Below are 15,355 nucleotides of genomic sequence, written 5' to 3'. Positions count from 1 at the left end.
AAGTTATTTAGTAAAAAAGCTATTTAAAATAACGGTAAAAGGCTAGTTACTTAAGTAGTTTTATTAATTAACGTAGTTTAATATAATAAATATTAACTTCTTATAAGTAATAAAGGGCTATAATTACTTAATTCCGTATAATATTTAAAAATCGCTTTTTCTTTTGTTTATTTTTATAAGGTTAGTTAGTACGAATTTCCTATCCCGTATAATATTAAGAAGTCGTTTTTTTTATATAATAAGATACTTTATTAATTTATAATAATAAAATTTAATTACTAATTAGTATTAATATCTTTATTATAAAGTAGTTAGTTTAAATTATAGGTTAATAAAGAGATTAATTAAACTATATAAATATCTACGTAATAAGTATAAAAAGGAGGTTCTAATTATAGGTTAGGCTGGCTATAATAATCGTAAATAGGGCCCCTAATTGGCCCCTGCGTAGTCGGCCGTATGCCGCGGTCGAATTGGACTTCCAATCCGATATAATAAATAGCGTGTCATCCTAATGGTCCTATAGACCCCATAGACCCCTTCCTCGTCCGGGAAGCCATGAAACTTTTGCTGTTCCTCATCGCTTTGAGCCCTCGACCAACATCTTATATCTTCAAGCATGCTGCTTACTGTTGTATCTCTCATTCAGATCGGGTATGAAGACCTTTCCGCCCCCCCCTGGTGTCGAGTCTTATTTCGTCTTGGGTCATCTTTGTTGCGTTCCAAAGTTTCCTTCATCCAGCTTCTGGCCTTACATCTGAATTTGTTCGAACAACTACCTCTGTTTGTCTCGGAGAGACGATTCCCCGGTCCCGTTGTTGAGCATTGGTAGTTTGCGGGTGTCGGAGTGATTTGCAATCGGTACATGGAAGTGAGATCTCGCTTCCCAAGTTGGGCTCATTCATAGAACCACCCGTATAATCTGCCTTTAAGCCGCTTCTGATGTGTTGTTCTTATTCGGCTGAATTTTGTTTCCCTTTCTTGGCATACAATTTCCGCAGTAACCTATCTTCGGGGTCCTCGGGATCCTCGGGGTCTTCATACTTGCGCTGTCGCTTGAGTCCCGTTGCGACTTATATTTGCTATTGAAAGCAGAGATAGTGTCTGTAGTGAAGGCAATATTCTCTTGCGCCTTCTTTGTTCACAATCACCCTCATGAATCTCACGTATCATTTGTCGCCCACGGTCAGTATTAGAGATCTCAGCTTGCAGCCGGCGGTGGTCGCCATTTTGAGCACGATTCCTGCCGTCAATGAGCTCCCCCAAGTTAGAATCGTTTGACATCTATCTTGCAAGCTCCGTTTTATTCAAGCAAGCTTTTTTAGAGTGCCTATAAGACCAGAACCACAGCCATACTGCGAAAGGATTTCTGCAACGGTCCTCCTCATAACAGCGAGAAATTTGACGGACAGGGGTGGTTTGTAGGGGGCCACCTGCACATTGAACGTCACATCGACAGTGGTTTGAGCCCTTATTTACCTCCCGTGAGTCCCGTCCTTGCTTCACAATTGACAGTCCCGATCATTAGGAGCCTGGACCGTTTTGGCCGCCGAGAATAACTCCAGCGCTTCGAGTCAATGAGTTTTGGAGTCTCCCGCGCGCGCAGTTTTGCTGACGTGAACTTAAAGTTTAGGGCTTTATTCATGCTCGTATTGAAAGCGCTCTTTTGACGTCTCATAATTAGCGAGAACGAGGACGCAACCCAAGGAGAGACTTGGCCTGAGTAGTCATCCTGGCAGATTGCCCCCTATAGAAAACAGAGTGCCCTAACCGGGCCCACCAACTTACTTGCTGGTCCGGGTACTTGAACCATTTGAATTGAAGGACCTGACTCAGCGGGAAGGAGAAGCTTAAGAGCGCGGTCAGGGCGTCTCTGACTTAGGTTGCTGCCAAGAACATGGGGGCTGAACTTATGTAGGGGGGGAGGTCCAACCGTCCAAAGAGCCTGGACCTGATTAGCATCGGAAAGGGACGAAACACTTAATCAAAAACCAACAGTGAGGGCCAACTTTTACTCCTGAATTACACTCATTCTGACGGAAACAGCTCGGTGGCCTTCCCATGTGCTCACCCTGTCGCCATGTTTTCCCATCCTCGACGCTAATATGAACATAGCCGCAGAGTTTTGCGTCGCCCGAGCCCGACATTGCACGTATCGGAGTGCTCTCGATAGGCGCAGAGGATTCTCATCAGGGCGTACGCGCAGATGAACTCCCCGAAACACCAGTGTTGATCCCGTTGTCGTGTTCGTACTCTTCAATCCACACAATGACTCGTGCGAGAACAGACTCAACGCCCCTGAGCAATGTTGAATAACCCGTCCCAAGCTCATCAACCGCTTCGATTGTTGGAACTTGAGATTCCCCTTCGCGCCGTAGTCGAGTGAAGTTAAGCACCTGCAAGACCCGGTTGTACAAGGTCATGAGTTCTTCCTTCTTCTTCAGGAGCAACTGGTAGTCTTCCGCAGTCTTGGGTTGTTCCTCAACTTCGCGAGTGTCCAGATGTTCAAGTGCGACTGACACAATTTTTGTCACGGCCGCGATGTCTTGTGCGTTTATGCCCTCAGATGTGGGGGTGCTCGTTGGCGGGTTATCGTTGCCCTGATGGTACGTCAACGGTTTTGCTGGCCTTTTTGGCAATCAACTTGCCCTGGGCCGATTGGAAGGAGACGTACATCGACTGAGCCGGCCATCATCAAATGTTTGGTGTTCGACTATTTGTACGACATGAGTGCATGAGCTTGCTTGGTTCGCGAAGCGGGAAGCCGAGGATTCAATGTGTCTGATCAGTTGCAGTCGGATTATTGTGAGATTAAGGCAGCGTTAGAGATGTTGGAAGTAGGAAGATGGGGACCTGTGGGAAGATAAGGTAAGCGACTTTGACAACAGAGAGGGAGAGTGAGATCAACGACTAGGTAGGTAACAACCGTGGGAAATCCGAAGCGCTCAGCAAGGAAAATGCTCTTTGACGCCCTTTTCTTATGTTGGAACCATGTTACTGACCCATGCTCTTTCCGCTGGGCAGATTCTATCAACTCCAAGACATGTCAAATCTGCAAAAGGGCAGAGTCTTTCATTCAAAGTACAACGGCGGTAAGGCTGAAATACTCCTCAGGCCTGAGCATGAATGAAGGAAGGCAATTCTGTCAGGGATCTGACTCAGCTGTCACCAGGTTGACCCAGGTTGCCTCCCGCCAGACCAACTGCTTAATTACAAGCCATGTCCCATACTAGTGTCACATATAGCATCGTCCTGTGGTTCTGTTGGTATTTCATCGCATTTATCCTCGCGGGTTCATCTCGAGCCACGCGTGCTAAAACTCAGTCACCTCCTATCGTCGATTCGTTGCTGGGCTCTTCCGGCCAAGTGTCCCATCCAGAACTCCGGTCCGCCACAGCCAGAACGCGAGGCCAAAGAGATTCACTCAGAGCATGCTCAACAACAAATTGACGCGCGTCATATTCTCGATGAGGGCAATTTGAACACGGTCGAAAGCGGCCTGGAGTGTCTGTCCCATATTACCGCCCCGGATGACTTCCATCTCAATCTTGAGTACTGCCTTTCGCTGGGCCTTGTAAACCGCTAGTCCTCTCGTGTACTTGACGCGCTTGCGGCGACGCCATCTCTTAGTAAGGTAGGCATCAATGTCGAGGTCGATCATATAGTCTCCGACCTCGTCATGAGCTGCGACGAGAGCCTGAAAACACGAGACGATTAGCATGGCAGTCATGATCGATTGGGGGCCTTCAAGAGCGAATGTTGCTTACGTCGAGGAAGAGCTGCAATTGCCAGAGGACTACGGGGCTCTGGTTCTTCCACAACAACATCTCCACTTCTGGTTTGTACGCGAGAAAAGGCTTCTCGGTCTCTTCGGAGGTGCCGCCTCTCTCGGATCCGTCTTCCAAGACTCCGTCTTCGACAGTTGCCTAGCGAGTAAATAACCGATTAGCAAAATTTCCGAGGCATCTGGTGAGACCTGAGCTTACGCTGTGGGACGTCGCCATGGTTGTGGTTTGGTAAGTAGCCGTCAATATTGTTTTGATTGGAAACTTCTCGAGGGTGAAGGGATGCTTCTCGGCCGAAGAAGTATTAGGCAGAGAAAAGGTTTCTCTATCTTGTCGATTAAGAAGATTATCCCACAGGCACCGTGGGCTCTAATGATGTCTCTGCCTTCCGCCGATGGAGCAAGGGGAGGCACGCCATCCAGGAGCCTCAGGTGACGAGCGCACCCGGAGATTCCATGTGTCCCATTCAGGCTATTTGTTGAGAGTTTGTAAGTCTCATAATTCACAAACCATCTGGTGTGCGGGGGCCGTAGGCCACTTGTTTGAAGTGAGTGACGAGGCTCGAAATGGTTGGTCGACTTCTTTGCCCTTTCTAGTGGAAGATTCGCTATCGTTGCGTCTAAGCTAGGAGGTGTCGACGGGAAGAAAAGAGTCAGAGAGATCGAAAGTCCCGGTCTAGAGAGCCTGCCTCCAGCCGGCATCAACAGGGTGAAAAATCCCGTGAACTCGAAAACTAGATGGTTCGCGCGTTTGTTCTGATAAGAAGAACTGACGATTTCTTCGAGCATATTTTTATGTACCACTGAACTGCTTAGAGCATTCTTCTTTATAGCACTTAATTGCTCCGATCAAATTCCTTTGTAGCACTTCATCGCTTTATTGGGATTGTGCCGTCCGAGGTAGATCGTCTGGCGTATGAGACGAGGAAGTCAAAGTTGCGGCGATTGCTCACCAGGTTGAGACTGTGATGGAGAAGGAAGGTAGCTAGGACAATGTGACGGATCAACTTCCGTCCCATTTGAGCTGCCTTACAGACAGGGAAGGAAGCTTCCTTTGTTGAGTGCCTCAGGCGGTGAGCCAGTGAGTATTCACCTTGACACTTGTCTGTCACAACATAAAGGCAATAATCATGTTGTAGGACAAAGGAGCTCATGGGGCTATTATTTGACTCGTTTCTTTGACTGTAATCACGCGCCAGCAGACTTGATTTGTCTAGACTTACTTACAGCACACACTTCCAAGTATCAGGATCTTTGTAGTCGCCAACGCCTTGGTACACGTTGTGGTATGGCCACCTGCAATGTCTATGTTTGAAATCAACACCACTGTCACTGGTGCCATTCTTGTACCGGGTCCCCATGATGGTGTCTGGAGCCACTTCGCTCTCAATCCATCGAACCATCGCCATCAGCACGTTTTCCTCCAGTGCCAGACTGGCAGTGCTTGCTGACTGGTGGCTGATAAAGGTCGCCCCATTACCGCTGCCGCAATGGGACATGCCAGATATACGGAAAACTCGGTAGAAATCGTCAAGAGCCTCTGAGTTCATGCCCATAATTTGCGAGACATATTCGTAATATCGATGGGAGTTCTCACTCGACAGAACGCCATCGGCTAAACCGTCCAGTAGAGAAGCTTGCCACCGCGGTTCTAGAAAGCCGATAAATCACCATCCTAGGTATCGATATTGAAGTGGCTGAGACCAGAAGCAATGGTGTAGTTCTCCGGACGGAGGGTCATAGCATCCCAGTTGGAGTCGTTTGAAATGGCATAACGATACCAATAGATGCATGCCAAGCCTCTGCTCATCTCCAGAATGAGTGGAGGCAATCAAGAAAGTGAGGAACCACAACGTGAGCAAGTTCCCATCGTTATATCCGCTGAGGCAACATGTACTACTGCCAGCTACCGGGGTTACCGGACCTGCCCATCATAGCTGATTGAAGCCTCGAATAGGTTTGAGGCCCTGTCGTTGGCAATGATAGTGGCTGCACTCGGCCGAAACGGGTATGACATCAGCCCCTCCGGACCATTGAACTTGCAGCAAGAAGAGAGGGAACTCAGTCAATGCTACTACGCTTCTTTTTATTCCAGAACGAGTTTAAGGCACAAGGAAAAGAGAGCACATATTCTCGCAGTCTAGAACCCTTACATAAAAATCGGCAAGACATTGCAATAACTCAGCGAGGTTATGCGATGGTTCTGTTTGGTTTCAAAAGGTGCTCCAAACCAGCGTCCGTTTCGTCATGGGCTGTCTTCACTGTTGGTGTATACCAGGTCAACTGGCCATGAATTGGATTTCGGCAGATTTTAGGCGGCCTTGCGGGAAGCTAGTCTTCTCAAGCATTGTGCCCAGAATCAACGTTAGACTCCCTGTATATGAAGTGCTAGAAGATGACTAGACCCTGACCAAGAAGTCGGAATGATGTTACTCGCTGGTGCCTAAGTACCTCCGAGGGAATGTTTGCCTCTTTAGGTAGTTGCCAATGGTTATCGTTGCCGGTGATCACTTTACGGAGTGCTCAGGAACTTCGAGTGTGAGGACTCACCCCTGTCCCGCTCACTGCGGTGCGTCTGGTGGGTCATTTAGCAAGTAAGGTTAATTTGTGTCTGGGTCATCAAGTCCGGGCTTATGTCCATTATGTAAACCTCAAGTGTGCTGACATACTACTTAGCCGCACTATCTTCTTAGGAAACCTTCTCTTTGCAAGTATAGCGACCAATATCGAACCCACACTTTTTGGCAAGTGTACACGTACTTTCCATGTTACTTTGAAACGGTTTGATCATGCAAGCTGTAAGCCATTTCATATAAAGCTCAGCGACTATTCACAGAAGCGATAGAAACCATTGTCGATCTTTACTGTTTGATACTTGACTTAGTACTCAACTCGTTTGAGACCAGATGTGCCTTCTACGAACCCAGAGTAGCTTCAGAAAGAGCCAGAGAGAGGTAGACATCGACCGGGCCAGGATAGTGAGAGGATCTCTCATGGACTCATGGCTCTGGGAGTTCAGGTGTGATCTACTTAGTGAATGGTACCTCGGGTTCTCCGAGTCGGCCCGAAGATGCGTCCATATCTACTGAAAAGAATGTGTTCTTTGGGTCTCCCAGGTTAGACACAAAGCCCACATGGCTGATGTATCAAGAGGCAAAGAGCTTCGGGCCTCTCCGAGAGACCTCGCGCAGGAATAGGATACGAGAGCGAGTGTGGGTCGTGAAAAATGGAAGTCGGGTCACGTGACGGATCGTGAGGCTTCAAATGATTGAAGCTATCACGATAATAGGTAGGTAATGAGAAGATTACGTAGGGAGTAGGATACAAGTTAGCTTTGGACACCCCTATTGTACCATTTCTTTCGTATTAATGGCCGTTTGTCACAGTTTAACTCTTCTGTGAAACCATGTAAAGAAACAATAGAATGAATTTGAACACTTGATGCCAGTTGGTCGCAAATAATCTACATTTCCACTTTCTCTCATTCGACAGTCTTTGTGTGGTATCTAGGTATGACTAAGCTTGTAGCGCATTCCATGTAGAAAACTACCTAGTAGCTTAGCCTGGCTGTTTTTGATGGGGGGAATCCGAGGATGTGGCTATGCGTTCAATTAGGTGGGGCTGTGCTGCGATGCTTGCGTACACGGGCTGATCAAGGAATTTTCCTCAATTGTCATATCAATGGAATACCTTCCGCTCGTCCACTCTTAGTGCGTGGAGATGCTGTCATTTTGGAAGTTAGAACGCATCAAGCTCTTGAGAGGACGCACATTCATGAATCGCGAATGCCGACAGCTGAAAAGGGCCCACTGACTGGGATTAAGAGCTCCGCGCGTTCCACGGGGAACGGTGATTGACGAGAATCGCCCGCGCGACGACAGCATGGTTCGAGAAACTCGCGCCTCAGCGCGTCACAACGATTCGAGCGACATCGGAAGCACAGTGGCAGACAACGCCAGGGCCCAAGAGACTCGCCGCTCTCACAAGAAGTCTCGGAATGGATGCGCAGAGTGCAAGCGCCGTCACATTCGCTGCGACGAGCGTCAGCCCTCATGCGCGAATTGCGAGGTGGCAGAACGTGCCTGTTTCTTCCCACCGCCAAAAGTGAGCAAGCAGAAGCGCAGACAAGCACAAAAACCTCAATCACAAGGCGAAAGCTCACAGGGCACATTGGTGCGAAACGCCCGATCACCATCACCAGGCTCCAGAGGAAGTAGTCATGGCAATACAAACAATGACGCGAATGCGCTGATTGAGCGCGCACAGCTGCCCTCACAACCAGCTCATCGTCAACAAAGCAACTTATCCGAACTCACTCATGCGCCAAGCCATCCGTCTCATGGCCTGCCATCAAGGCCTGCAGACGTGCCAGCCGCGGTTGGTCTCGGCCTTAGCTCTCATCGAGGTGACCAGACTCAATCCCCAGCTTCGACGACGCAGCTGAGCGGCACCCATCCTCCTCCTCCATCTCTAGACTGCCAGCTCGGCTTGTCAATATTAGGCACGCCAAACGCACCCTCAGAGGCCATCTACACACCACAGCACATGATATTGCTACACCATGCAGCCTCAGTCCCATACTTCACCGGCCCAGCCCGAAGCGCCCTCGACATCGCCGTCCGACGCGCCGTGGACTCACCCTACCTCCTCGACGAGATCCTCGCCTTCACAGCCTTCCACATGATCCAGCTCTATCCCGGGTCATCCGCCCATCTCCACGACCTCGCCACAGAGCTCCAGAACCGCGCTCTCTCATCCTTCACACGCCTTACGGAAACAGTAGCCAGAGACGACAAGGTCACCGCCGTCCCTCGCTTCCTCTTCTCCGCCATCCTGGGCAGGCATGTCCTCGCCGACACCCTCGCTCACTACCGCTCCGACTTCAAGTCCTTCATCGACCGCCTCGTCGAGTGCTTCAACCTCAACCGCGGCGTCAAGTCCGTCACCCTGCCGGCCCGGAACTTCCTCCGAGACACCGAGCTCGCACCCGTCCTCAACGTCATCCTCGAGGCCGAGAAGAGGATGAGCACGAGGGGCGACGAATGCGGGTCTCTGAAACGCCTCCTAAATGACTCCGACCTCAGCGATTCGAGCGCGAGAGCGTGCCACGAAGTCATTGGGCTTCTGCAGTGGTGCTTCGACATTTGCCGCGTCCTCGACGAAGGAGACTATGCCCAGGCCGCGTCGTCGTTCTCTGTAAAGGTGCCGGTCGGCTTCGTCGATATGCTGCGGAAGCACCGTCCCGAGGCCCTCATCATTCTGGCACATTACGGCGTCTTGCTGCACCGTTGTCGTACCTTTTGGCCCTTTGCTGACGCTGGCGCCTTCATTATCCGCGCCGTTGCTAGGCATTTGGGTAATTACTGGCAAGAGGCGCTTTTGTGGCCCCTGCTAGTGCTTGAAACTGAGCCGTAAGCCATTGTATACCGATTCCACGTCGCTGTACAGGCACTGGATTTGAGACACGAACCATATGAGCACAGGATCTACTCGGGAATCATCTTAGTAAGACTGTGTATATATGGTAACGTCTACACCACGCTGGGACACTACCTCAAAATTATGTCAACATGTTTTCCAGCATTGTGTTCCTCAAATCAGGTGTCCTTTTTCCCAATCCAATTACGGGAAAGCGGCCTTGTTCGCCTCCAAGAACTCCTTCCAAGTAGTCGCCTTCAGCCCAACGCCAGCCAAAAGCTCCTGACTCTCCTTCAGGTCCTTACCGGCATAGTACCCGGGCTCGTCAATAAAGAGGTGGTTCTCGAGCATCTCGTCAGCCATGGCAGCCATCGGACCAGCGAAGAAGGACTTGTACGTCGCAGCGTCGACGGGCACGAAACGGGCTGTCTTGCCAGTGACTTGCTCAAACTCGGCGACGGTCCGCGTGGGCGTGTAGTAGTCCTCAGCTGCCAAGATCTGCTTGCCGAGGAGGGTGCTCTCATTGCGGATTGCCGCGACGACGTACTTGCCTACAAAATGAAGGTATTAGCATCGGACTGAGCGCTTCTAGGAATCACTCACCAATATCGGACTCGGTGTCGATGAGAGGGAACTTGGCCTTGTCGCTGACAGGATACGCCAGGTTGTAGACCCCATCCTCGCCCTTGCGAATCATTTGCAGTGCAGAGAAGTTGCTCATAAAGTACCCCGGCAGGACAAAGGAGCTGGGGATGCCCTTGGCGCGGATGTAGCGCTCGACCTCGGCCTTGTCGTCAAAGTGGACGACATGCTTGAGGCGGCCGTTGGTGGTCTCGGTGACGTGCAGCAGAGACGAGTAGATGAGGTGCTTGACGCCGGTCTCGGCCGCGACGTCGGCCACATTCTTGCCGTGGGCCTGCTCTTCGCTGGCGCCACCCGTGAAGTTGGGCGTGGTCATAAAGAAGACTGTGTGGGAGCCCTTGATCGCCTCGGCGAGAGAGGTCTTTGAGTTCATGTCGGCCTTTCCCCATGTTAAAAATCTCTCAGTCTACATCAAGAATAAAAGCGGTCGGATCATACAGAAACGACTTCGACGCCCTTGCTGGCTAAAGCTTGAGCTGCGGGCTTAGAGACGTCCCGAGTGATGCCACGAATTCTGTACTCCTTTGATAGAACGGCGTCGGCGAGGGCTGCTCTTACGACGGAACCGCCCTGATTGCCAGTGGCTCCGAAGATGGTGAGAAGTTTAGACATGTTGAAGATACAAGACGTGTTTTCGGTTTGTGTCTGGCGGGTTGGTCTGTGTTGAGGAAGATGATGGTTTTCAGTCTGTGAGATGTGAGGGGGGAAGCTAGAAATGCACACGAGCATCGCTCAACTTTATAGCTACAGCCCGATTTGCAGTCACATGCGGTACGTATCTTTGTCGTGTTCCTATACTTCCATTCTCTTGCCTTTGACGGATCTACGCAAGCATGCCATGAATCAAGCAGTTGCGTCTCGGCTCTGAGCATCGGCCCACGATGTGGGCCTTTGGAAGGCGGGATTCCCGACTTACAAACACTGTTCCACCAAGGACCGGACTTTCAGCCGTCGGTCAGATTCTCATCAAATTCAATTCTGATATGATAAGCAAGAAACAATGACGTGGAAGTTGAGGTACACGTACATCTTCGGGGATAGAGACGAAGTTACTCTTGCCAAGGCTACATTGAGTGCGAGTCGGCCTTCGTCGGAGACCGTTGCCACGTGGGTGTGGATACGCCCTATGTTAGAAGCTTCTCTATCAATTTCCTGATTCTAATTGCAAGTCTTCTCTTCGATTTCACTTCCTCGATCTCTTGAACAAGTGCGCTTGATAGGAGTACCACTATCTAGGTCCTTCCTCTATCCTTCAAGCAGGGCTCACGAATCACTTACCTTAGTATAAGTAGATTCGTTAGCGGGATATCAAAGGGCATGGTCCAATTACGTTTCGTCTGCGGCGAATCTTATTGTACAGTTTCGGAAATTTTCACAATGTGTAAGAAATATAGTTTCTTCTTTCTTGAGCATTGAACATCCTTCTTGAGCATTAAACATAACTTTGGATATGATTGCAAATAAATAAAAGACGATAGTTAGGTTTGTTAAGAGAGCCGATGCTACCTTTTGAACCGTCAAGCTTGACACATGCTTCATCGTTGAAATTCCATATAGACCATTTCTCTTCGATTATTACAATATAAGCCGTATTACTACAATGGCTCTTGCTTTCTTCTACCCAGGACGCATCTGTGACGTGATTCCAAACGCCCTCCTCAAGACCGAATACTACCTGCGTACTCGCTCTCCGCCTTCAGCCAAGTCTCAAAGTCCTTCAGCCCAGGATACTCCTTTCTCAGCGCCGCAATGTCAACATCATACCCAACATCGTGGAACCACTTGAACATGTACCCAAAGTCCTTCACCATCGTCATGATCAGCCAACACAAGACCCTATACGTCCCAGGCAGCTCATTGCCCGTATTCCTCTTGAACACCACAGCAAACTGCTCAATCGTCAAATCGTCGCCCGCAAGCGAGACCCCGCGGCCCTTGTACTTCTCAGGGTGAAGAAACGCCTCGGCGCCAAAGTAGCCAATGTCGCTGACAGCAATAAGCTGCAGCGGCTTCTCCTTGACCGCCATGCGCCACGAGGTGGTGAAAACCCTCCCAAAGAGGTTGTCCGTGAGGTTGTCCATGAAAGCCACGGGGCGGAGGACGGCCCACTCCATGTCGGTGCCCTTGGACTTGTTGAAGAGGTGCTGCTCGATCTCGTGCTTGTGGGCGAAGTGAGGCACATTCGTCGCGTTGTCTGCGCCGTGACGCTCGACGGAGGTGTAGACGAAGAATTTGACGCCTGCTTTGAGGGATGCGTCGACGAGGGCTTTGCCTTGGCCTAGTTCGCCGCCTCCACCTTGGCCGAAGCCCATCGGGACCTGGAATGCACATCAATATCAGCCAAGTTTGTGCACACAACAGAAACGTATTGTTCGCTATCAAAAGGTGGGAGTTTTGTAGGTACCTGGACACTGAAGACTCCCCAGATAGGAGATGAGGCGACATCTTGCGCAGTCTTGAAAAGGGCAGTCGGGTCGGCCAAGTTACCCTGGACGAGATGAACTTTGGACGACTTTTTCAAGAGACGCTGGGCGGATCCGGAGGTTGCGTCGCGGGTGACGGCGAGGATCTCAAAGTCGGCATTCTGTTCGACGAGGTGGTTGATGACTGCGCCGCCCTGCTTTCCAGTCGCGCCGCAAACCAGAATTGCTCGTGCCATTATCGATGTTATTATTGTGAGATTGATTGTTTAGATGTTTGAGTGTTGATACAGTATTTGAGTGATACACAGAAACCACACCTTCGAAAATCGAGACAACAACTCACGTCAAATACATTCATTCTCCACGAGGCAGCGGAGTTTCACAATCATCATGATGCGCCCGATAGAAAAGTCCGCGGCTAGGAAGGTACCGATCTAGCTAGGGAGGATCGGAGTGGTGACGCTTGCGAGAATGCAGCATGCGACGTTGGGAAGCTACTGAGGAAAGATGACCAATCCTGCGGCGCATGTTCCTTCGATACGCCCAAAACCGGGGCCGAGACGACCTTCTTCTCTGACTGGCATGGTGCGCTGTGGGCCTCGCCCTCCGACGAACGCCGAGTCGGAGCGCGAAAGTGGGTCTTCTAAGACGGCCCGAGGCGGGGGGAAAGGTGTCCGGCTTCCTGTTGTGGCCGTTTCTTCGAGGACCTTGATGTCTAAGCATTTGACCTCTCTCTTCATATTCTTTTAGGTAAGAAGGCAACATCTCTTTCTTGTTTGTTGACATTGAAATTGTCTAAGAACACGTGACAAAGAGTATGCTGCAATTCCAAATATTTCTCAAATCCCAGAACATCCATCATTAAGTTCAGCGGTCGATTTCTTGTTACCCAAAAATAAAGAGCCGGAGATCGACCTCCCCCAGACGGCACACGTTTAGCCCGCGCCGGCTCCCGATCGGGCGGAATATGATCCCTGATACAGCGTACCACTAGCATCATTCAGACCACAAACTGACATCACCAACTCTGGGCTACCCGGACCCGAGGTTCCCTTCATTTCAACAACTAGAAACACGACAGGGACCTTGCGTGTATGGAACAACAAGAGCCTCGTCGGGCTTATATTTCATTCGCTCCTCGAGCCAAACTCAGGTCCCATTTGAGTTTTCATGCCAAGTTCGAGCACCGCAATTCCTCAATAACCTTTGTCATCCTCTTGGCAAACATCAGGCTAAGAAACGGCAACTATGAATAGAATTTCGTTTGATGTCTCAGCAAGTAAAACTCTGCCAAAGTTTGCTCAGGAAAGAGGTTTCCTACCTAAGCCGACTGTATTAGGAATAGAATTCCGCGGTGACAATTGAACTCTTTGTTCAGCTGTAGTCATGTAATCTCACATGTTAACCTCTCAACGTCGCGTCCAGAGCGCGATGCCATCCAGTGAAACAGATAAAACAGAAGGGAGACAGATATAATGACAAGCAACAAGCTACGAGTTATAGTCATAGGCGGCGGCATAGCAGGCCTCTCCGCCGCCGCCGTCCTCCGTCAAAAACACGACGTGACAGTCTACGACCGCGACGATCCGACCTCATCCTCCTCCTCCCCCGCAACCGCCCCGGAGTGCGGCGCCGGCATCGGCCTTGGTCCCAACGGCACGAAGATGCTCAAAAAGGCCTTTCAATTCAGCCCTGAAAACGTCAAGGCCACGATCTGCGCCGGCTCGAGGACGTACGATAAGCAAGGGAATCTGTTACGGGAGATGACGGGCGTATCGGAGCCGTTTGGGAGCGAGTGGCTGCTGATGCACCGCGGCGACTTGCGGGACGAGCTGTTGAGGCTCGCGACGGGGGACGCGGCCAAGTTGGGGATTTCGGGACCGCCGGCTACGGTTGTGGAGGGGGTTCAGGTTGTCGGTGTTGATGTTGAGGAGGGGAAGGTGAAGTTGAAGAATGGGGAGGAGGTAACAGCCGATGTGATTGTTGGTAAGACTACACACATGCATGGGACCATATCAGACTTGTTGCACAGGTATCCAGGAATTGACGGACATGCTTAGGCGCAGATGGCATTCACTCCCTCGTCCGACAAGCTGTCCTCGGCGGGCCATCTCACATGGTATCACCGGGTGCCTCACTCTACCGGTTCACGTTCCCGCTTGAGAAGGCGAGGGATATCCTGGGAGGGTACCCGGCGGCGATAGATCCGTCCAACAGCAACTTTCTCAACATGATGACGGCCGACGACGAGACGCACCGCAACATCATCTTTTATCCCTGCCGTGACACGACGCTACTCAACGTCGTGGCGAGGATCCCCGACGCCATGCTCTCGGTGGAGAGCATCACGTCTTGGAACGCCGAGGGGAGCGCGAAGGAGATGCTGGATCACTTTTTCGACTTTGCCCCGTGGATGCTGGCGATTATGAAGTAAGTCTTATCCCTCCATCGTCACCTCACAATCAATCAGAAACATGAAACGAGAGTCGCTCACACCAAGCACATCAAGAAACGCTCAAAACATCCACCTCTACAAGGTCAAGGACGCAGACCCGCTCCCAACCTACACCCGCGGCTGCGCCGTCCTCGTCGGCGACGCAGCGCACCCGATGACGCCGTTCCAGGGCCAAGGCGCGACACAGGCGATCGAGGACGCCGAAGGATTACGGCTGCTTCTCCATGAGAGTGTCCGCGCCGATGACCTGGAGAGCATCACGTTGGCGCTGCGAACGTGGGACTCGGTGCGCAGGCCGCGCGCGTCGCAAGTGCAGCAGAACTCGAGGCACGTGACGGATATGTCGGCGCAGGCGCAGCTTGATCGGATGAGGTTGAACTGGACGTATAACGGGATTCACGCGGCGTTGAGGAACCGGTAGACGCGGGTGGGCGGGTGTGCCCCGCAGAGAGCATGGGACAAGTTCATGTCTAGATGGGTTGGGTGAATTCGGGTATACTGCCTACCTCCCTACTGTGTAATACCTAGCACTGATTTCTGATCAATGGATCACAGAGGGCAGGAAAAGTCGAGAGCAGACGGCTGATTCCGCGACAGCTCAGGGTCTTAGGCTACTGCAGATCTTGCCAGGGG

General features: G+C 50.9%; 7 protein-coding genes across 7 annotated transcripts; 2 read left to right on the top strand and 5 right to left on the bottom strand.

Annotated features, from left to right (window-relative positions):
- Positions 1-734: 734 nt before the first annotated feature.
- CLUP02_02878 (uncharacterized protein) lies at positions 735-2,147 on the bottom strand (the record flags this gene model as incomplete). Its single annotated transcript, XM_049281906.1, has 9 exons — positions 735-936; positions 991-1,072; positions 1,146-1,284; positions 1,357-1,433; positions 1,514-1,567; positions 1,698-1,719; positions 1,789-1,877; positions 1,934-1,945; positions 1,997-2,147. The coding sequence occupies 9 exons, from the start codon at positions 2,145-2,147 to the stop codon at positions 735-737; spliced, it is 828 nt and encodes a 275-aa protein (XP_049139049.1).
- A 42-nt stretch (positions 2,148-2,189) lies between these two features.
- CLUP02_02877 (uncharacterized protein) lies at positions 2,190-2,695 on the bottom strand (the record flags this gene model as incomplete). Its single annotated transcript, XM_049281905.1, has 2 exons — positions 2,190-2,600; positions 2,675-2,695. The coding sequence occupies 2 exons, from the start codon at positions 2,693-2,695 to the stop codon at positions 2,190-2,192; spliced, it is 432 nt and encodes a 143-aa protein (XP_049139048.1).
- Positions 2,696-3,424: 729 nt separating this feature from the next.
- On the bottom strand, positions 3,425-4,004 carry CLUP02_02876 (uncharacterized protein; the record flags this gene model as incomplete). The annotated part of the gene is made up of 3 exons (XM_049281904.1): positions 3,425-3,697; positions 3,768-3,926; positions 3,987-4,004. 3 exons carry the CDS (start codon positions 4,002-4,004, stop codon positions 3,425-3,427), a joined length of 450 nt encoding a protein of 149 aa, XP_049139047.1.
- A 649-nt stretch (positions 4,005-4,653) lies between these two features.
- Positions 4,654-6,132, bottom strand: CLUP02_02875 (tannase and feruloyl esterase; the record flags this gene model as incomplete). Its single annotated transcript, XM_049281903.1, has 6 exons — positions 4,654-4,966; positions 5,021-5,435; positions 5,489-5,586; positions 5,704-5,822; positions 5,896-5,987; positions 6,069-6,132. 6 exons carry the CDS (start codon positions 6,130-6,132, stop codon positions 4,654-4,656), a joined length of 1,101 nt encoding a protein of 366 aa, XP_049139046.1.
- A 1,534-nt stretch (positions 6,133-7,666) lies between these two features.
- On the top strand, positions 7,667-9,199 carry CLUP02_02874 (uncharacterized protein; the record flags this gene model as incomplete). Its single annotated transcript, XM_049281902.1, has 1 exon — positions 7,667-9,199. The coding sequence occupies one exon, from the start codon at positions 7,667-7,669 to the stop codon at positions 9,197-9,199; it is 1,533 nt and encodes a 510-aa protein (XP_049139045.1).
- Positions 9,200-9,406: 207 nt separating this feature from the next.
- CLUP02_02873 (NmrA-like family protein) lies at positions 9,407-12,503 on the bottom strand (the record flags this gene model as incomplete). Its single annotated transcript, XM_049281901.1, has 5 exons — positions 9,407-9,753; positions 9,806-10,223; positions 10,283-10,502; positions 11,528-12,162; positions 12,249-12,503. The coding sequence occupies 5 exons, from the start codon at positions 12,501-12,503 to the stop codon at positions 9,407-9,409; spliced, it is 1,875 nt and encodes a 624-aa protein (XP_049139044.1).
- A 1,012-nt stretch (positions 12,504-13,515) lies between these two features.
- On the top strand, positions 13,516-15,143 carry CLUP02_02872 (uncharacterized protein; the record flags this gene model as incomplete). Its single annotated transcript, XM_049281900.1, has 4 exons — positions 13,516-13,546; positions 13,738-14,253; positions 14,328-14,697; positions 14,777-15,143. 4 exons carry the CDS (start codon positions 13,516-13,518, stop codon positions 15,141-15,143), a joined length of 1,284 nt encoding a protein of 427 aa, XP_049139043.1.
- Between the last annotated feature and the right edge of the window lie 212 nt (positions 15,144-15,355).

The sequence above is a fragment of the Colletotrichum lupini genome, chromosome 2 (genome assembly GCF_023278565.1).
Source record: "Colletotrichum lupini chromosome 2, complete sequence".
Taxonomy (NCBI): Eukaryota; Fungi; Ascomycota; class Sordariomycetes; order Glomerellales; family Glomerellaceae; genus Colletotrichum; species Colletotrichum lupini.
The sequence above is the reverse complement of the archived record's forward strand: the minus strand, read 5'-3'. Positions and strand labels throughout refer to the sequence as shown.